Raw genomic sequence first — 21,431 nt, forward strand, 5'->3', positions numbered from 1 at the left:
ATCAAGTTTTAAGAGAGAAGGAAACACGGGGTAGAGTTTCCCTATTATTTCTTGCTCTCTCGGTGAGAACTGTTGCTACACAAACGGGCTCGGACGAGAACCACTCCGCTCCAGCTGCTTCCAAGCCAGCCTGGAGAACAAAACCAGAAAGCAGATCCCAGCTCCAGACTGGAACCCCACAAGAGTCTCCAGTTTCAGATTCTGATCTCAATTGAAAAAAAAATAAATATGGGAGTGAGACGGGCAAAACCCAGCCTCACAGCATCGCCACCCCACCGATGAGGAGCTCACAGAGCAGCTAAGGTGACTTCTGCACGGGGTGACACCTCCGTGGCCAGACCCTTGGGGTGGCAGTGCAGTCCCCAGACCTGGTCACTGAACCACAGATGATGTGATGTCTGCACCAGGAGCTTACGAGTCAAAACAGAGACTAACCAGCAGCACGCAGCGCAACCTGATAGCCCGTCCGCTGGCTGTCATCTCAAATTTGCCCATTTTTCACTCTCGATCTTGCACAACACAGGCACTGAAATCCAAGCCCAGAGGCAAGGAGGCAGGAGAGGAGCCAGCCCTGGGCAGTGAGGGGTGACGAGGTGATGCTGGTGGCACACCGGCCCCCTCCTGCTTTGCCTCTCTCAGCCCAGGAGGATTTGCATGGTCCTCCTGTGGCTGCTGTGTTGTGCACCTGGCTTTAGGTGACACCGTCAGACCTGGACTATTCTGCCCTGCAACCAGAGACACCGGGGCCAGCACACAAAACACCTGGAGCCCCATTGTCCTCGCAGCTCAGGTACTTAAATCCTTTACAGAGGTTTTCTCCAAACTGTATCTTAACCTCTTCCCTCCTGGCACCAAAACTAGAAACACCTGGAGTGTGTTGATGCCACCAAAATCCATTTCGGGAACAAATGCCTCTTAAAATCGCACAGCTATGGATTTGAAAACCCCACTCTCAGAGCCTGTCACTCCAGCAGTCCTGGCATCTCCTGGTGCAGAAAGTTCTGTCCTCCCAAAGCCAAAGTGCTGCCCCACCGTCCCTTCTCCCCCATGGGCACGCTGTGGGGTGAGGAGGAGCAGAGCCAGGTTGGGTGCTGGGGCACTCAAACACCTCCCTGTGCTTGTCCTGAGAGCACTTCTCCATCCCTCTCCTTCCTCATTGCTGGAGGGGATGAATACAGCTCAAAGTCAGACAGGCATCTCAGCAACAGCTCCCAGCCTTTAAGGAGCAGAGCTTTAAGGAGCAGAGGGGCACCCGGCCACCCTGCACCTACCCCTAAAACATTACCTTCCAGGGGAGATCCCACAGGAGGCAAGGCAGCAGCTTCGCTCACCCACACCGGTGCTGTAGACCCAGCGTGGCTGTGAACACCTTTCCTCCTCCTTTCGCTCCTGTCCCCACCAGGTCACACCACCCGGCTGGCTCCACCTGCTGAAAACCACCCGCTATCAGATTAAAAATCCCTTTTTATTTTTTCCTCCCTCTGCAGACCGTCAGCATTCACCCAGCAGCATCAGGAGCGTTGATGAACCTCGCTTCCCCCTCAGCTGCTGCACCTTGCTCGGGGTAGGTGCTGCTCGTACAGCGCGCTGAGGCTGCCCCCCGACTGCAATACAGGCTCTGGATAAAAGATTTCAGGTTGGGCACCCAGCTGGGAAATCCTTTCCTCTTGTAGGGGAGAACCTCTCAGCTGTGCTCTCCGGAGACAGCATCCAGAGGTAAAAACCCTACAGGTACATCAGCACTTCACAGGGGTTCAGACAAAGGGATTATTTCACATGGGCAGAGGTTTTTGGACATGGGCACGAGGTTTCCCCTTCACCCACACCCCAAACTCCTCCGTACCATTCCTCGTTGGACTGTCCGCCCCCAGCAGCAGACGCTGACATGAGGAACTCTGATTTTGTGTCCCAGACAAGGATTTTTAAACCTGCTCAAGGCAAATCACATCTCAGGCTCTTCAGCAAAGACATCAGAGAGAGAGCAGAGCTGCTAATCCCTTCGCTATAAGCTTTCCAGGTATGAACGGTCACATTAAGAACTTCCATTGCCTCCAAACCTCAATTTCCCTACCTACGGGAGGAGGATGACAGTCTCTTGACTCCCGGGGTGTTGCCAGGATTAGACAATGTTTGCTCATCGTTAATGTAGGTTTACGGTGCCCGGTGTTATTTCTATAACCACCACGTTGCAGAAAGGCCAACGAACACATTCCGGTGAGTCAGAGCCTTCCCGCAGCGTCGGTGCCGTCCTCAGAGCTCGGTATTTGGATAAAGCCCACCGCAACCCCCTCCTTCAGAGGTCCCAAAGTACGTCAGAGCGACAGCCTTTTCCTGTCGCTGCCTCGTCTCTGTGCTCAGGGCTTGGAAAGATGCTGCTGAAATTGAAGAAGGGGAAGAAAACAAACCCAAACCGCACATACAGAAGAGGAGAAAAAAAAAAAAGTAAAAATAAAAGTCTCCTCAGAACAATTTCGAGCATCAGAGAGGGTCTAGCTAGGGTCAGACTGCAGGGAGAGGAGCATGTGGAAAGAGGTGTGCTTAGGTAGAGATTAAAATAATGATGGGAAACCAAACCTCTTTCATGGAGAAAAATACAGAGAACCTTGGAAATATAGAGAATATACACATTTTGCAACAAAAACACTGACTTTTTTTGGAAAAAGCATCGCTTCCTTGGCCATACAACTCTTCCCGGATACCTCCTGCACTCCAAGGACACCAGGCAGGGCTGAAACCCCGATCCCTATCGCCCTGCCCCAAGACTGAAGATGTTTTTTCCTGGCTCTGCAGGTACCCAGCCCTGCTAACCAGCCCTGTCCCAAACTCCCTCAGTTCAGCCACGGGGCTGCGAGCTCGCAGCCAGCCCCGGGAGCGCTGCCTTGAAACCAACAACGCACAAATCAAACCGTGGGCGGGTGACAGCAAATTTCAACATACGGAAAGCAGAGAAAGGGCAGGCAAAGCTCTCTCCTGGGACTTTCTGCTCCTCACCCTTGGCCTTCAGCACTCCACCTCTGCATCCCCTGTCTCTCCCTGTGCAACACACCCTGCCCACCTCCTCCCCTATCCCCTATCCCACCCCTGCCTACCCCCTGCAAACACCCCACATCCTCCAGCCCACCCCACCGCTCCCCAAATCCCTCCTTTCCCCCGTTTTGTAATTCCCCCATGCCTTTACCCCTCCCACACCCTCGCCTTTCCCCCCTCCCACTCCCACCACCCATCAAGGGCACCCCAAACCACCCCTTACACCCCAAACACTTTTGGAAAATTCTTCCCAGCCACAAATTTCCAGCTCCCTCAGCCTGGGGCGGCTGATTCACCATGACTGGCCGCTGGCTGACCGCCCCCAGCCCTACGCCCATGGGGGCCGGTGTCAGCACAGGACAGGAGGCCAGTTTGGGGTTTTTTTGGGGGCACAGGAGGGTGCTGAGCGAGGTGCTCATCAGCACAGCACAATTGGCAACAAGACGGCGCGGCGCACGCTGCGTGTGCGGGGTCTGTGCTCCACTTGGAGCTTCCAGACAGCTGTTGGAGGAAATTGCCATCAGTGTCAGCCTCAGCACCGCTATTAGACATCTCATCCATGTCCGGGCCCAGCTTGAACCCATTTAACTTGTAAGGGATAATGAGATAACAGCATGACATGTTGCAGCTGAAGGTTATTTAAACACCCATCTGGTACCTGTTAGGCAGCATACATCCTATTGTTGTATAGGAAATATATGCCACCTCCCTCCCATATGGAAAGGAGAAGATCTATAGATGTGTCCCATGCTACCCCTTCTTTGTACGTGAATGAGATAATTCGCCTTCTCCGCGTCGTTTCTAGCGTGTCACTTTACATTTTTTAACCCAGTTTGGGAGATGTGGTCCCCTGCAGGCTGGTGGAAGCTTGTGGGAGGACACAAGACCGAAGTGAAGGATTTGTCCCCCTCACACAGTCAGTCGGAAGAGGCTCGTTTCCAGATATATTTGAGGAGAAAACATAGATTATCATCTGTGAAGCCTACACACCCTTCCTAAGACACAACTTGCTGCTGTGCTTTATCCCAGAGGGGTTCAGGGCTGAGCGCCCAGCTCACCGTGCTCAGGACTGCGCTATTCCTACAGAGGAAGGGGAAAACATCTGCGGGGTGAGCGGAGCAACCTGCCTGCACCTTTACCTCGGATGTGCAGCCGAAAGAAGCTCCCGATCGCAGCCCTGCCGCCTCGTTTCTTTATTCAAACTCTCCGTCCTCCTTCGGGAGATAACTCGGGCTGCCCTCAGCCCCCTCTGAGGTTGCCTGGTGGAGCCTGAGCAGCCCTGAGCACTGTCCTGTCTGATGGCCCAAGAAATCACATTTCACAACCCAACCTCTGTTTTTAAGGCGATGTTTTTAAAAACCTCCTTTCCTGTTTTGCTCAGGAATGACGTTCAGTCCCTGCAGTCCTCCTACCCCCGTAAATTCTGGCCCAAACCCTTTGTCTGACACCCCATCTAGCGTTCAGCCCAGCCAAGTGCAGAGGAGCGGTGCGCCGAGGAAACAGCGCTGGCTGGAAAATTCCCAGTATTTTCTTCAGCCGTATCAAGCCACTTCTGTAAAAATATCCTTTGAACTGAATTCAGGAGAGTCCAGGCAATGAGGAAACCTGCACGATGCCTCCAGTGCTGATCCCTTCCTCCAGGCAGCCTCTGGCTGAGCTGAAGGAGAGGTGGCAGCCTGACAGCCCAGCAAGCCCAGCTCCGTGTGCCTCAGCTCCTGGGCAGCCCAGGAGCTGAGGTTTTGGTGTTTTGGGGACACCCCCGTGGGGGAGCCGCCTGGGCAAGCTGCTTTGGAATAAAGAGCAAAGAGCAGGAGCTCGAGGGCAGCTGACAGCGAGCACCTGAAATGGGCAACGCCATCGCTTTCCCCATAAGCGGCACAGGGCAAACCTGGTTTCAAGAGACATCACATCTTGAATGTGTGTACTGGCTACCAAATAATGCTGTTTGGTGTTTTTCCAGTGAGGCTTTTAAAAATAAAGCGGGGATTATTTACATCTGCTTTTCACGTTTTATCGTTTTAAAAACTGTTTACTGAGAAAATGAAAAATGTTTCGCCGCCTGTCCCTCCCCTGTGCAAGCACGCTGTTTTGGCAGGGCAGGGATCACGAAGCTGTCAGGACGAAATACCTGCTCTGAGAACCTGCTTGCAAAAAGCAGCTTTCTGATGTGTTCAGTCCTGTGAGCTGCACAGAAGGAGACCTCTGGGCTGGGCGCAGAGCCCCGCGCTGAGCCCAGAACAAGCGCCGCTATGTTCCTGTAATCACCAGATCAATTAGCACCTCGCCTCAGATGCCGTGAGGCTCCAGTCCTGCTCCCCTCAGAGCTGGGCTTGTTCTGATCAAATTCTCACTCTCCCCACGCGGTACCGCCCGCTCCTGGGCGATGCCCTGCTCAGACACTTTCACTTCTCCCGGCACAGAGCCGTAACCCTGCCCTTGACACGAAATCATCGTCACATCCAGCTTCCAGGAAATTCGGCTCCCATTCGCTGGCACTGCCTGAAGCACCACGCTGCGGGGAGTTGCTCTGCAATTTCTGTTTCGCTTTGTTTCCCTCCTGAGCCAGGCTGGCTTTCAGTTTCCACCATGAAGCCTCTGAGCCTTGGTGTGTTCTTTCTTCTCGTGCCCGCCTTGGTGCCAGCCTTGGACCCTCTCAGCGCTTCGCTCCTCATGGGGGGGGCTGCGGTCACCTGGCAGCTCTTCTCCCCGCACTCCTGGCTCAAGTGCCGTCTCCTGGAGTGCTGCAATGTGAAGGACACGCTGAACTTCTCAGGTAAGGCAGTGGCAAGGGCATCAGGAGCCAGCTGCCAGTGGGGCCTGCTGATGGTCCCAGGGTGGCGAGGGCTTCCCTCGTAACGCCAGCATCCGCGGGTGGTCGTGGAAAGATGAGAGTCAAAGCCTCTCCAGAAGGCAAAAGCTTCTCATAAAGCTTATCCCGCACGTGGCCACGTACCCTGTTTGTCATACAAGTACTGGAGCATTTTCCTCGCTCGTGTCTTGGTTTTCATTGGCAGAAGCAGGCAAAATTCTGTTGGCGAATTTAAGGCTAAGAGCCAAAAATCCCATGTCATGAGATGGACACCCCGGTGGTATCCCAGCCCCCAGTCACCAGTGTCCTATAATTGATATCAAGCGAGCAGCAATCAGTGGTAGCTCTAGGAGTCAGAACATTTGCCATTTCATTTCCCCAGGCCAAGCAGGCTGGAAGTCTCCTGAGAAAGGGGAAGACGGGCAGCTGGCTCACCCTGCCTGTGGGGAACTAGTGCAGAGTCTGAAAAAAGCTTACACAACCTTTCAACCATAAATTCTGGATCCTGCCACTCGAAAATCCCCAACCCCTTTGTCATAGGACTACAAATATTGTTTCATTTCAGAGCTGGGACACAGATTTCAAAGGGAATTCTCAAGCACTTGAGACCTGTGTGCCTCCAGGTACTTCAGTGCATCTCTTCACACCAGCTCTGGATTTGGCTGGTTACAAACAGGACGGTTTTTAACACTGAAAAAGAGTCGTGGTTCTTTTTTAAGAGGATGTGATACAGCAACAGAAGGACTTATTTCTATAAATATGAGGTGTGCTTGATGCCACAAAAACTGTTAAGGAGAATTTAGCGCATGTAGAAAATGTCTCTGCAAGTAAATTAGATCCCATCCCAGAGCTTCACGGGAGGCAACAGGTACCGTGCTGCTGGGATGTCTGCCCATCTCTGCTGGTTCAGTCTCATCATGGGCTGAGGGCAGGGAATATTTGTTCTCTCTGATGGTCGTTCAGCTATAGCTGAAAAAAGGGAGGAATAAATGGCATTTTCTGCCTCCCCTCTCATTCTTCCAGTTGTGAAGATGGATTTGGAGCGAAAAGTCTTTGGCCAGCATCTTGCTGTCCAATTAGTTCTGAGAGCTCTGAATGCAAATATTTACTCCAAACGGCCCAAGAAACCCCTGGTGATGTCCTTCCATGGCTGGACTGGAACAGGCAAAACGTTTCTCAGCAGTATCATCGCAGAGAACCTCTATCAGCCTGGTGCACCAAGAAGGAGTTTTGTGCACCACTTCAACACGGTGCTGCATTTCCCACACGCCTCACGTGTCCATCTCTATAAGGTACTTCCAGCTTCACCTCATTTTCTCTAATTTGTCTGCAACTGTGAGTGCAAGCCCCAGATAACGTTGCCTCTTCTCACAGGAACAGCTGCAGAACTGGATTCGGGGCAATGTCAGTGCCTGTCCAAGGTCCCTTTTTATCTTCTCTGAAATGGATCAGATGCCACACGGCCTGATAGACTCGATTACGCCGTTCCTTGGTTACCATGAAGAGATTGATGGAGTTTATTATGGCAAGGCGATCTTCATCTTCTTGAAGTAAGGAAAGCTTAAAAAAGGGAATTACAGTCCCAAAGAATCAGCAGGGGCAAAGGGAGTAACAGTTTTGTAATAGGTTTGTGGCTGACTGCAACTTAAACCACTGCCAAGATCTGAGCAATACAGATGGCAAAGACACAGCTCTAATGAGCCCATGAATCTCTTTCCGAACAGCAATGCAGGCGGAGATAAGATAACAGAGATGACTCTTGATTACTGGAGAAGGCCGAAGAGAAGAGAAGACATCCCTGTGAAGGAGCTCCAGGATCTGCTATCTGAGGAAATTTTCAGGAACACAAACAGTGAGTACCTCTGGCTGCAGGTTCCAGGACCACTGATGTCCGGTGTCTTCTGCAGACTGCTCCAGGAGGTGGGCAGCAATGCGCTGGCCTCCACGGCACTCGGATGGGAAAGCTCCCCATTCTCTCTTCTAGGTGGTTTCTTTCAAAGTCAACTGATCCAGAAGAACCTGATTGACTATTTCATCCCTTTCCTTCCTCTTGAATATAAACACGTGAAAGAGTGTGTCCGGGAGGAGCTGCGTGCACAAGGTCATCCTGAGGACGAGGGCCTCATCACAGAGATTGCCTCAGCAATGACCGACTACCCCAGTGGGGAAAGCATCTACTCCAGCAAAGGCTGCAAGACTGTTGCCTCCAGAGTGATTCTGAGCATCTAGACCTCACGAGGCCAAACGCCTTGTGTTCCTACTGCAAGACCAAAGTAGATGAAAGAACCAGTAACTCCCTTCCCCATCAAGCTACACGTTCTTCCTTGATGGGATTCAGGGTTTTCCATAGCAGAGGGGCCTTGAGATAAACACAAAGGGCAATGCAAGAATCACAGCACAGAGTAAGCGGAAGAGGGACGTACACGGAGGATGAGGTTTGCTCTCCTTGCCACACGATCACCCCCAAATGTAAGTATTTCAAAGAGGACAATCTCCTGCTTTTGTGGCAGGACTGTTTGCACCCAGCATTACACTAATTAATACAATCTATTAATAAATAACCATCGTGTGGAGTAGTATCTGCCTGCTTTTTACAGTCACCCACCTTCTTCACAGCAATCACGCAGGAGATCAGCACCGCAGCTCCTGCTTTACAGGCGTGGAAACCAAAGCACGAAGGAGGAGACCGAGTGGTCCAAACCCAGCCAGAGGTCCGGGTTCAGCAGCCCACCCGCACAGCACCACCGCCTCACGCCGACGGGACCATCCCACCTTGCCCAGGCTGCCACACTGTTCCCTTGGGCTGTGGTGAGGGAGCAGAGAGGTCAGGGGCTGAGGCACTGTGGTGTGAGAGGTTAAAGGAGCTGGGGGTGATGCCCAGGGAGCTGTTTTAAGTGTCTCCACTCTGCTCTATGCTCTGCATGCGGTTAACATCTATGGTTGGGAGCCTAGGGGACGTGCACAGAGGGCAGCCATGCTGCGCCCTGGAAGCTTCTTCAGGGGCAAGGCTGGACGTGGTGCTTGGGACGGGGTGCAGCGGTGACACGGGTGGCAGGGGGCCGGTTGGACCCCGTGGGCTCGGAGGTTTCACAACCCTGATGTCACTGTCAACATGGGTTTCGCTCCTGCTGCCCCTCAGGCATGAAGTGGGATTGTGCCCACACAGCCCCCCCAGCAGGGCTCAGCTGGGAGCTGAAGCACCAAGCCCCGGTCCCAGCTCCCCCATGACATCACCAGGCCCTCATGCTGTCACTCCTAGCCGTGACGTCACCCCAAGATCACGTCACAGCCCTCCCGAATCACCTAAAAGCGCACCCCCCCTCCCTGAAACGCCCTTAACAAAGATGGCGGCGGCGGCTACAGGCGGAGCAGGCCCGGCTTCATCCTCCCGCCCGCTGCCGGCGGGAAGGAAGCGGGGCCGTGGAGCCGCCATGCCGGGGGCAGCGGGGCTGCTGCTGCCGCTGCTGCTGCTGCTGCCGGGGCTGGCGGCGCTGGAGCCGCTCAGTGTGGGGCTGGCCATCGGCGTCGCCTCAGCGCTCACCGGTTACTTATCCCACCCCAACTTCTACTGCAGCTACGTGGAGTGCTGCCCCAGCGCCGGGCACCGCATCAACGCCACCGGTACTGGGGTTGGGGACAAGGGGAAGGGGACGGGGGGCAGCGGGGAGCCCAGGGCTGGGTTCTGAGGGTGGCATCTCCCCGCAGCGCTACGGGAGCAGCTGGACGAGCGGCTGTTCGGGCAGCACCTGGCCAAGGAGGTGGTGTTGCGGGCCGTGACGGGTTTCAGCCACAACCCCAGCCCCAAGAAGCCGCTGACGCTGTCGCTGCACGGCTGGGCCGGCACGGGGAAGAATTTCCTCAGCCAGCTGCTGGCCCGCCATGTCCACCCCGCCGGGCTGCGCAGTAAGTTCGTGCACCTCTTCCTGGCCACCCTGCACTTCCCGCACCCGCAGCAGCTGCAGCTCTACCAGGTGAGCATGGGAGAGGCACGAAATTTTGGGAGAGGGGACAGGGAATGGGCAGAGCGGCTGCCCCAGAGCCGTCCTGCCCGCCGGTGCTACCTGCTGCTGGCTTCGTGGGAGAGGAGCCTGTTGTTAAAAGCTCTCCTGAGAACTGGAGCCCTTTGTCACACTGTGCTTTGGGGTTGTGGCTGGAGCAGCCTCAGGGCTCATTTGCTTCTTCCATAGTGGGCTGGGAGGGGGATGCAGGTGGGAGAGCTGGCCCGGAGTCACCAAGGAGTGTTTTGCACCATGTAGCACCGTGCAGAGCACTAAGAACCACATTGCTGGGCCACGAGGAAGTGTAACTTGCTTGAGAGCTTTCAGGTGACTTCAGTCCTTGAAACAAGGGACTTCTCAGCTTCACGTTTCAATGCTTGAAGTTGCCCCAGGCTGATGAGCTGGTAGGCGTGGTTTCTGCATGGAGGAGGAAATGCTGTGAAATCAAACAGAAAATACTTTCGTTTCTCCAAGACTTCCCATCCTAGCCTGACTGTAGTGTCACAGCCGTATGCTAAGCAGGAAGAAAATGAAAGTCTCTGATTTGTGAGCAGGATCTGAATTCAGTTAAATTCAGTGTCACATCAAAGGTTCAATCGCAAACATTTTTATGGTCGTCTCTAGGGTACAGGATACAACCAGTGAGCGCAGGATCTGGGCGGCTGCAAGGGTGCCCCTGGAGTCTGTGACACGTGGCCACCGTGCAGTACGTCCCCTGCAGCCCTGGCTTTTCAGTGTTTCTCACCTTCTTGTTCCAGGAGCAATTGCAGAGCTGGATTCGGGGCAATGTTAGTGCCTGTCCTTACTCCGTCTTCATTTTTGATGAGATGGACAAGATGCACCAGGGCCTTATCGATGCCATCAAACCCTTCTTAGACTATTACGAGCAGGTCGATGGGGTGTCGTACAGGAAAGCCATCTTCATCTTCCTCAGGTCAGTAGCACTTCTTTCAGTTGTTGGAGACATCCAAATAAATCTGTATTTATGATGTTAACGACGTTCCCCTGAGACCTAGCTCAGGTACAGCAGAAGAGCTGCCCTGGGGTGAAGACCATCCCTCAAAGACAGAAGGCAGCACCCTGCACTTGTGAGCGCAGGGCCCGTGGCTGTGGTGGAGCAGTTCTGACGGCGCAGCAGCTCACTGCAGTGTGCTGAGCTCGGGAGACTGGCCCAGAGCACGGTTAAGCTGAGAGCTCAGATTTTGGGACAGTTCTCTGGGGTGGGTACACCGTGTACCAGGTCTGGCTGGGATGGAGTTAACTTCCCCCGTGCAGCCTGTTTGGTGCTGTTTTGCATTTGTAGCTAAAGCAGTGCTGATAACACCCCGGTGCTTTGGCTGTTGCTGAACAGTGTTTGCACAGCCTCAAGGATTTCCACCCCCCACGCACACAGAGAGAGCAGGCTGGGGGTGGGCAAGGAATTGGGAGGGGACACAGCCAGAAGAGCTGACCTGAACCACGTAGTGCCATGCTCAGCAAGAAAAATTGGGGTAGAGAAGGAAGTGTGAGGTGTCAGCCTCCAGAAGGACAGTTGTTGAGAGACTGGCTGGGTACTGGTCTGCCTGGGAGGATGGCGAGGGATTTCCTTAGCCATGTGCTTCTTTTAAATTTTTATTATTGTCCTTTCTCTTTCCCTTATCTACTCAACTGTCTTTGTTTTGACCAACAAGTCTCCTCACTTCTGTTTTTTCCTATTTTTAACTCCTGTCATGCTGGGGGCAATGTGGGGAAGTGAAAGTGGTTGTGGGAGTGCTTGGCTGCTGGCTGGGGTCAATCTGCCCCACACTGATGGCAGTTGATAAGAAGTGGAGATTTTCCCTTACATTTTGGCTTACAGCTTTCTGTTTCGGTTACTTCTGCGACTTCAAGGCGACTAGCAATTCATGTAACCAGCTAAAAAGGAATTCTGGCTTATTTGTGTCTCAGCTCACTGCTGTGAACTTTTCTTTTATGGACAGCAATGCCGGTGGTGACTTAATTAATAAAGCAGTTCTTGACTTCTGGACAAGTGGGAAGGACAGGGAAGAGATTCAGCTGAAAGACCTGGAGCGTGTGTTATCCGTGGGAGTCTTCAATAACAAGAACAGTAAGTCACTTTCCCCCAGAAAATGGGAAGTTCCCTTACTTCTTGAGACAGGGTTATTTCTGCAATCTGCGCCTCACCTGCCATGACCCTGCCCTGCTTCCTGTGACACCCCCACACCTTCCTGTGGTGTCCCAGCTCCCTGCCCTTTTGTCCCTTCACTCCAATGTCATCCTGCCAGGGGAAAGCTCTCAGCACAGAGGGTGCTATGTGGGGACACTGAAGAGTAGCAGCAACAACTGCAAGGTGCAATCCCTCTGCTCCATGCAGCTAACCAGCACGCCTTGCCTCCCTGGGCAGCAGTCGAGATAAACTGCTTTGTGAATTCAGCCTGGTCTGCTGATCCTGCCCTATGCAGGCCCAAATTAAGAGGAAATCCTTCCTCAGTAGCTGTTTTAATTCCCCCTTCTCCTGCAGGTGGACTGTGGCACAGCAGCCTCATCGACAGGAACCTCATCGACTACTTTGTTCCCTTCCTGCCCCTGGAGCACAAGCACGTGAAGATGTGCGTCCGAGCTGAAATGAAAGCCCGTGGCCATGCTGTCGATGAGAAGGTTGTGGAGGCAGTGGCTGACGAAATGACTTACTTCCCAAAAGAAGAAAAACTCTACTCCGATAAAGGCTGCAAGACTGTACAGGCCAAGCTGGATATTCACGAAGACATCGCAGTGAAATACACGAATGCCAAGGATTGATTACCCCTCACCTCTCCAAAGCACTGCCAGAGCTTTTGGAAACTTGTCTATTTGCACTTTTTTTTTTTTTTGGTTGGTTGGGTTTTTTTTACTATTGCAGGGAATATGATGAAAATTCTGGAGAGAGCAGTGTGGGCTTTTAAACTTTTTTTTTTTTTTAAAAAAAACAAAAACATAAAATCCCACTGTTCATCTCTAAACTGGCTGATACCCAAATATTGCCCCCTTTTCTTAACCTATAGAAAACTTCTGAGCATGGCACATACAGCGCTGGATAAAGCCTCTCCTGATTTATTAATTGCTGGGATAGTTAAATCCCTGATTTGCCTTTCCACAAAACAATTCAAAACGGAGGAACTCTTGCAGGCCATTATACACCCTTCCACGTACACAGAAGGTCATGGGCTAGCGAAGTTTAGAGGAGTTTATGGTGTGATCCTGCCTGTGATGTTGTCTGCAAGGGTACATACCTCGATATATCGCAGGGAGAAGGTGCAGTGTTGGAAGGCTCCCTGTCCTTCACAGCAGTCTGGTGCTGTTGTGGCTTCTGCCGATGAGATCCAGCTATTTAGGATCGGAACAGCAGGATTCTGGTTTGACTGTTACATCCTAGCAGGTCTCCTGCTGTGGTAATAAGAGAAAGTCACGATGAGCTCAGAAGATCTGGTACTAAATGGGGGAGAAAGGGAATGAATGTAATGACTTGCCACTCCACTCCTCTGGGGAAAAAGAAATGGTGATATTTTCTCTTTTAATACTTTTCTGAAGGGACTGAACTTACACGGTAACTCCAGGGTGTCTGTCTTCCTAAACAGAGGGGTGTCACTTGCAACCTACTAGGCTGGTGTCTTCTTCTTAAGCAGAAAACTTGAGGATTTGACTGCTGCAGCTCGTCAGGTTAGGCTGGGCGTTTGTTCCAACAATCTGAAGTTCTCAAGATCTTCGTCAGTCCCCCGAGCTGCACCCAAGAGCCTAGGAGTGGGTAATCCCCCTCTCGCGCTGCTTGGAAGACACGTCCATGGCTGAAGTTATTTTTAAGAGTGTATTTTTATACTGAAGTGTAAGCAACAAAAATGCAATGCTAGAGAACCAGAAAAGGGAGTCTGGGGAAGGAGCTCAGCCTCCGATAACCCCACACCTATCTAGTGAAGTTTGTTTTATAGGAGCTTTTAATGCCAAGTGGTGTCTGTGTGGAAGCGTGAGTGACAGTTTAGGAGGCTGGGAAAGATTGGTTTGACCTTCACGTGTGTGGTAAGGCTGGGGTTAGACGTTGTTACAGCTTCAATTCTTTCATCACCTATCCATCCCTGGTGCAGGGCAGCAGTACCTATCACCTGTCTGACTGCAGTGTTTTTAAACTGTTTTAAGGCAGCGGGCTCTTCGAACTGCAGCATCTAACTCCTCACCTGTGCTTAGGCTTACAACTGTGATGCAAAACTTATAAGCAAATTAACATAATAATGTTGAGAAGTTGCAACAGAGAGCCCAGCGTTTATGTAAGGCTCTAAATCAGAAGTGTCAGTTGCCTTTTACAGCTCCACGTGGAGTTTGTCAAACGTTGGCAAACTCTTTGACACTGATGCAATCTCCAGAGCCAAATGCTGGCGAGCTGTTAACCTTGGGACATTGGACTGTTGCTTTTCCTAAGCAGTGTTTTGCCTCTTAACTGACTTATTCATAGGTGTAAGCGTCACCAGGTTCAGTTACTCCAAGTGCCAACTACTCTTGCAGTTTCAAAACACTAAGTAACCCTGCTGTACTGCAGTCGGAATAAATCGTAAGTCACTTTGTCTCTTGCCTTGATTATTTCCAGCCCTAGAGAAGTCCTGTTTTATGGCAGCTTTCCACTAAGCCTCCTTTAGTCCTGCAGGATCAGAAGGATCAACTCTGGGAGCGTGGTCAGGCGCACGAACACTTCTCTCACCCAGCTGCAGGCGATGCTCCGAGCCAGGTCTGGTTTAGAGAGGGGAGATGTGACAGGGAGCTGGTCTCCACCCTTCCACCATCACTTCCACCTCTGGGGAAAGCTTCTTCCATCCACTCTAAGCCACCTCGGGCTTGGCTATACTGAAACACTTGCTGCCAGTGCCTGTCAAATGCTTGTGTTGATGCTGCAATAGCACGAAGCACAACTAAGAGGCTGGAAGAGCCACGGTGCTGCTCCTTTGGACAGTTTCCTCTGAGAAGCTGCCAGGCAGCACCACAAGTTTATCATTCCCATGCCTGCTTTTTTCCATCAACTGGTCATTTGCTAAAATCATGAGGTCAAAGCAACAAATAAATACCTGAGGCCAGAGCACTGGCTTGCTATCAGATTCTAGGCCATTAGCATATTGCACAGCTTCAGAGCAGAACTGGCCAGTCTTAATGACTTGTTTTTAATCCCCTTGGGGAGAAAACTTGAAGATGCTGCTTCTGAAAATGTGTATGGCCTCGATCACAGCCTGGAAGGTAGGTAGGCAGTGGCACCATGGTGGGAGGATGAGAAGTGGGGTTTTACCTAGTTTCTAGAAGACAAGTTCATCCTTACAACAGCATTTAGCACATCTGTAGCTACAAAGCCCTCTGCAAAAAGCATCTGAGCGCAGCCAGTATTAACGATCTAGTTTCCAGTACAAAGTCCACTTGTTTTCCTTTCACCAGGCAGCAGAAAAAAGAAGCACAGCTCCCTGCATCCATTCCCTTTGTAGTCAGAAAGGGAAATACCTGCACTCAAGCACTGCAGAACGCTTCAGAAAGCATCAGGTCACTCAACGCAAAAACACCAGAAGGTAGCTATGAAATATGTTTCTGATGAGGAAAGTTTATTTGTAATAGAAACTGGAATGAAAAAAGCCTCTGCATTTAGAAGGAAGTCGGGCACTCTGCAGTCACTTCAGCTGAGAGCTTTCACATTGGTCACAAACGCATTTGTATTGCTCTTCATCCTTACCTCCAAGGCATGCAGGGTTGTGAGAACAGGAAAGGCAGAACCCTGCAATTTGGTTTCTGAATTCTACAGGGGGGTGAAGAGGAGAAACCTCTTTTCCAGTTCCTTGGTGTAAAATTTAACCTGTACACGTTTCCCATTACGTTACAGCCTTCCCATGAAGCTGACCCAGCACTCGCACAGCAGGCTTCTCTCCCAGGAGGATCACTCTTAGGACAGAGCACTGTGGGCAACTTTATCCATTAAAAAAATAACCAAAAACTGGAACCAACAAAGATTTTTCACTTATTTCCTCTTTCTACTTCATACTAAGTCTTCCCACTGAACAGTATTCACACCAAAGAGTTTCACACTAACTTTGACTCAAAGGAAGCCAATTTATAGCACCGTTCTGAGACAGACATCGTTACTGCACAGCATTGGAAAGAACATACGTATTTTTTAATTACAGAATGTTCCCTTATCTTTACTGTGGCCAAGCTACTTGGGGAGAAAATACACGTCTGCTTTTAATGCTGTTACAGGAATTCACCCACACAAGCCCAGTGCTGGCTTTCACAGGCAGGGACTTTGATCACGATTCTCAATCTTTCCTAGAGACCATCCACATCAAACCAAAACCCAATCAAAATCAGGTCATAATCTTAGTCCCAATCTATGTGCCAGCAGCCCGCCGAACGGTTCCGGCGATCGATACACGATTTGAGAGGAGTCTTGGGCACGATCAAAGAGTCCCCATGTTCACAGAGCAGCTCTTCCTTACCTTGATGGCACAACATGACGTACCTGGGAGCCGTGACAATAAAAACGCAGAGGCACTGCCACTTATTTACACACCAGTTTAAAACAACGGTCCTTTCTTTACAAAGTGCTTAAAAATGAAATGTCCTGGGCTCTTCATTTTGTGATTAAGTTAAATTCGCAGCAATAAAGCCTTAGAAGTCATAGTAATAATCCAGCTTCGCATCCACAGTTTTACAGCCTTTATCCGAGTAAATTCTCTCCTCTCGGGGGAAGTAGGTCATCTCGTCCGCTATCCTGGTTAAAATGTCTTCATCCACAGTGTAGCCACGTGATTGGATCTCAACCCTGACACACATTTTCACATGTTTGTATTCCAGAGGCAGGAAGGGAACAAAGTAGTCAATGAGGTTTTTGTCAATCAAGGTGCTGTGCCAAAATCCACCTAGAAAGGGAAAGACAAGGGCCTTGTTTCCTCTCCTCTGGTTAAACACAACGAGATCACAGCCCTCTGCTACCAACCAGTAAGCATTCATCTGTATTTTTAGAGCCCTGTAACACACAAGTCGGTTCATTCTCATGGTGCTTTTTGTATGATCTTACACACACAGATGTGCACGGCCTGTTGGATCTCTTTCCAACAAACACATTTGCTCCCCAGACACTGGTCTCACACCCTCACCTTTTTCATGCAGAGAAGAGCAAATTTTCTGTTAAGAGCAAGAAAAGCTGCTCTGGGAGAGCTGATTTTTTTTTTTTTTTTCCCCAGAGCCTTCATCCAGCCTTAGATTTCTTTTATTTTTGCTTTCCCCTTAGCCCATGGGCATGTCAATAAATGCAGAGCACAGACTTCCCCCCACGTATGTGAGCCAACCAAGGTGCACGCAGAGCTCCTGACCTCTATTTCCTCACAGGAGCTGTCCCACAGGCCCCCAGACTGCTCTGTGGCTCCTCAGTAGCCAAACCCCAGAGGTAACACCAAGCAGAAACCCATAGCAGTCAAAGTACAGCTCGTACACTAAACGAGGCCATCGCTTTTGTGGGGCTTTCAGCACCTCCAAAACGATCACAGTTTCACTCACTATTTTTGTTGTTGAAGACAGACACGGACAGTGAGTTCTGTATGTCTGTGAGCTCTATGTCTTCCCTCGTCCTCCCGTTTCTCCAGAAATCAAGGGCCAGCTCCGTTATCTTTTCAGCCCCAGCATTGCTAAGTAAAGAGAAAACAAAGGTTGTACCCGAAGGTAGTTTTAAAAGGCACCGAGCGCACAGGACATCAAGCCTGAGGTGTCACCTCCTACCTGAGGAATATGAAGATGGCTTTCCGGTACGACACTCCATCCAGGAGCTCGTAATAGTCCAGGAATGGCTTGATGGAGTCGATAAGTCCTGCGTGCATTTTATCCATTTCATCAAATATGAAGATTGATCGGGGACAGATGCTCACGTTTCCCCGAATCCATGATTGCAACTGGTCCTGAGTGGCATGAAAACAGAAGCAGCTGAGAGAATTTGCGTTGAAAAGACAGAAAATAGGACTGGTGCCCATTGGGTTTTGTATTCTTTTCAATTGTGTCATTTCAATAGCTTTGGTTTCTTGGCTAAAACATGGCTGAAAGCTGTAAATAAAACTTATAAAACCAAATGTCATGCTAGCGCTGAGAAATTTTGAAGACACCAAGAGACAAGACTGAACAAGCAGGAAATCTCCTCAACAGATGTTCCTGAAAACATATCAAAAATGAAAACCTGTCATCAGGAGAAAGGACAGGTACCACCAAGGAACAGCAACACAAAGCAAAGCCCTGTCAAGTGAGCTGATTACTTTTGGCAGCACTTTGGTCAAAACTACAAACAGTGTTATATTTACTACATGAACAGCACCACCAAGAAATGCCACCTGTAGTCACCAGCACAAGTAGAAACAGAATTCAGTTCTCAGCCCTTAATCATTCTGAAGTTAAATGAAGACAATTATGGGCCCTTCTTAAACCACAGCATTGCTCAGACAGGCTGATGCTTTACTGTAAAGATTCTCTCACTTAATGGTTACATCTTCCTCTCGTGTGACATTTAAGATCAATAACAAAGTAAATCAGAAAAAAATGGGTTGATCTGCTGGCAAATGAATGAGAAGTAACCGCTCTGACCGTTTCCAATGATTCATCATTTTTTGAGATTCGCTGCACAACCAGGCAGCAAAGGAAGGTGGCATTGGATATATTGTGGACAAGGAGTGATTGTTCCTCCTACTGCCACGGGCAGCAACTTTACCAAGCAGTGCGTTCATCTCAAAAGAAAAGCAGAAAAGGGTCTGTTTTATTTTAGATCAGCTCAGCTGCAAGGAGGATAAAAGCAAGCTGTAAAAGAGGAAACACTTACTTCTGCCATTTAGAAAGTAGGCTTGTAGAGCTATTCCTATTTTCGACATTCACAAATGGAATATAAACATCCGGTACTAGAAAACGCAGCCCTACTCATTCAAACTCTGCTGTTAACACGGTTAAAACAACAACAACAACAAAAAACACAACAGAAAACATACATCTGAAATACCGCCCCACGATATCCACCTGCCTACAATGCTGCACTGATGCTTCCCAAACCCTGGGAATGATTCCAACTACATTTACCTACACCCTTCTGGCAACACAGCATTCTGTTATTTTGTTTTACAGCTGGGAGATGGTAGCATAGCAAAACTAAACAACTTGCTCAGTACAAGAAGCAGGAAGTTACACACGTGCCTCAGACAGCAAGTTTCATCTTTCCACAGTACCTAACGTGCCTGGCGGCCACCAGACAGCCCTCCAGTGCCACGAACTATTCCTTGTCTTTCTAAGTGCCCCTCAGCAAATCACCTAACCATGGAAACCTGCCCATTGACTGTTAGCTTTAAGTCACACACATCTCTAAGTAAAGTGTAGAACAATAAAAATTAACCATGTTGTTCTTCCCTAAAGAGGGGCTCAAAACACATGCAAAAAAGTCTTTACTTTCATGGGAAAACCCATCCTGCTGTATGTTAGGATTTAACCAATTCTATGCAGAAGATTCCAAAACTGCCATTGGGTACATTTTACAGCATAAAAAAGCACCTAGGTTTTTAGTTGCAATGCTGGTGTCAGAGAACATAGGAAGTCCAAACATATAATAATGAGAATACAATTTTAGACAGCTCAGACAGCAGCTTTATTAACCACAATTGTAGTGAAAAAGCGTTTGGGCTTGGGCGTGCAGTCACTGCTGGAGGAGCCCATGGGGTGGCACAGCCCGAAATGCCTTAGGTTGGGTACAGGAGGTGCAAATACCCCCCACTGCCAGCTGTTAGGCACAAGGAACGTTCCTCTTCTTATGAAAAACTCAGCCATGTGTCTCAAATCATAAAGGTTAATAATTATAGCACCACGAGGCTGTAACGTTCACAACTGAACGCAGCAGTGACTGCTGCCCCCTGCCGCGAGTTCTGCCTTACCTTGTAGGTGTTGATGTCCTGAGCGTGAGGGAAATGCAAAGTAGCCACAAACTGATGGACATATTTACTCTTCAGACCGTTTTTATAAATGCTTTCAGCGATTATCTTACTGACAAAGTTTTTGCCTGTTCCAGTCCAGCCGTGCAAGGAGAGGGCAAGAGGCTTTTTGGCGTTCTCGTTGTTGAGGAAGCCCTTCACGGCCTTCACGATCACCTTGCTCACCAGGTGCTGCCCGAAGAGCTTTCTGTCCAGGTTCTCCTGCAGGGCTGGGGAGCAGGACGACGAGGTCAGAGGCGAGACGGGAGGAACCGCCCGCGGCTCCCAGCCCTTCCCCGGCCTCACGGGAGCCACGGGATCAAAGGGCTGGCCAAGCTGGAGTCAACCCGCTGTCCCTTCCCTGTCCTCTGGGCCCCAATTCCCTGTCCCCCTTCCCTATCCTTAAATTCCCCATGCTCCAGGGCCCCCTTCCCTGTTCCTTGGGGTCCTTTGGGGTCCCCTTTCCCTGTCCCCCCAGGACCCAATTCCCCATCCTGCAGAGCCCCAGGGCCCCCTACCCTCAGGTTCCCTTCCTCATCCCCCAAGACCCCAATTCCTCATCCCCCTTCTCCCACCCCCTTCCCCATCCCTGCAAGACCCCATCCCCCAGAGCCCAATTCCTCACCCCCTTCCCCTATCCCCCTTCCCCATCCCTCGACACCCCCTAATCCCCAGACCCCCTAATCCCCCTCCCCACCCCCCTAGGACCCAGCCCCCTGCCCTCAGAAGCCCCAACACCCCCAGGTTCCCTTCCTCATCCCCGGGACCCCAACTCCCCATTCCCCCATCCCCAAATTTCCTGCCCCCCTTCCCCATACTTTGGGGCCCCCTTCCCCGTTCCCCCAGGACCCCAACTCCCCGTCCCCATCCCCCAGGACCCCCGGGACCCCCCCCAGTCCTCCCGCAGCCACCACAGGACGAGTCCCCACCATCCCCTCATCCCCTCCCCGCCCGGTACCGGCGGCGGCCCGCGGGTCGTGGCGCTGCAGGCAGCACTCCCTGAAGTAGCAGTAGAGCCGCGGGTACGAGATGAAGCCGGTGAGCGCCGAGGCGGCGGCACCGGCGAGGGCCAGCCCCAGGCTGATGGGCTCCACAGCGCCCACGGGCCCGGGCAGCGGCGGCAGCAGCAGGAGCAGCAGGAGCAGCGCCAGCCCCGGGGCCGCCCGCGGGCCGCCCCGCCGCCCCGTCATGGCCCTCACGGCCCCGCCGCCTCCCCGCCAACGCTTCGGCCCCGCCGCGCCGCTTCCGCCGCCGCCATCTTGGGACCGGGCAGAGGCGGAGCTGGCGGGCGGGGCGGCGGCCATCTTGGGAGGGGCAGATGGCGCTTTGAGGGTGGCGGCGGCCATCTTGGGTGTGGCGGCGGCCATCTTGGGAGGGTGTTGTAATTAAGGGATGCTCATTAAGGATGGGCCAAAGACCGCAGTCAGCCAGCCTGGACGTTTTGTTTTGTGTTTTTTTTTTTTTTTTCACCCCCTATTTTTGGCTAAAGGAGCAATTGGGGTTACCCCCGGCCCTGCAGAGGGGCATCATCAGCTGCAAAGGCAGCTGTGCCCAGCCCAGAAAGAAAAAAAAAAGTTCATTTACCACAGTTTCAAAACACTTTTATTGCTTTTAAATTCAAAGTTTTGCCTTCAGGCT

General features: G+C 51.2%; 3 protein-coding genes across 3 annotated transcripts; 2 read left to right on the forward strand and 1 right to left on the reverse strand.

Moving 5' to 3' along the window:
• The first annotated feature begins 5,613 nt into the window (after positions 1-5,613).
• LOC116497009 (torsin-1A-like) lies at positions 5,614-8,065 on the forward strand. Its single transcript, XM_032200503.1, has 5 exons — positions 5,614-5,800; positions 6,860-7,128; positions 7,211-7,386; positions 7,561-7,688; positions 7,821-8,065. Exons 1-5 carry the CDS (start codon positions 5,614-5,616, stop codon positions 8,063-8,065), a joined length of 1,005 nt encoding a protein of 334 aa, XP_032056394.1.
• Positions 8,066-9,267: 1,202 nt separating this feature from the next.
• Positions 9,268-14,398, forward strand: LOC116497010 (torsin-1B-like). Its single transcript, XM_032200504.1, has 5 exons — positions 9,268-9,457; positions 9,542-9,807; positions 10,593-10,768; positions 11,793-11,920; positions 12,335-14,398. Exons 1-5 carry the CDS (start codon positions 9,268-9,270, stop codon positions 12,610-12,612), a joined length of 1,038 nt encoding a protein of 345 aa, XP_032056395.1. The 3' UTR covers positions 12,613-14,398.
• A 997-nt stretch (positions 14,399-15,395) lies between these two features.
• Positions 15,396-21,160, reverse strand: LOC116497012 (torsin-1A-like). The gene is made up of 6 exons (XM_032200505.1): positions 21,029-21,160; positions 20,752-20,935; positions 19,758-20,023; positions 17,584-17,759; positions 17,365-17,492; positions 15,396-16,727 (listed from the first exon to the last, which is right to left on the reverse strand). Exons 1-6 carry the CDS (start codon positions 21,158-21,160, stop codon positions 16,477-16,479), a joined length of 1,137 nt encoding a protein of 378 aa, XP_032056396.1. The 3' UTR covers positions 15,396-16,476.
• Positions 21,161-21,431: the final 271 nt, after the last annotated feature.

The sequence above is a fragment of the Aythya fuligula genome, chromosome 19 (assembly GCF_009819795.1).
Source record: "Aythya fuligula isolate bAytFul2 chromosome 19, bAytFul2.pri, whole genome shotgun sequence".
Taxonomy (NCBI): Eukaryota; Metazoa; Chordata; class Aves; order Anseriformes; family Anatidae; genus Aythya; species Aythya fuligula.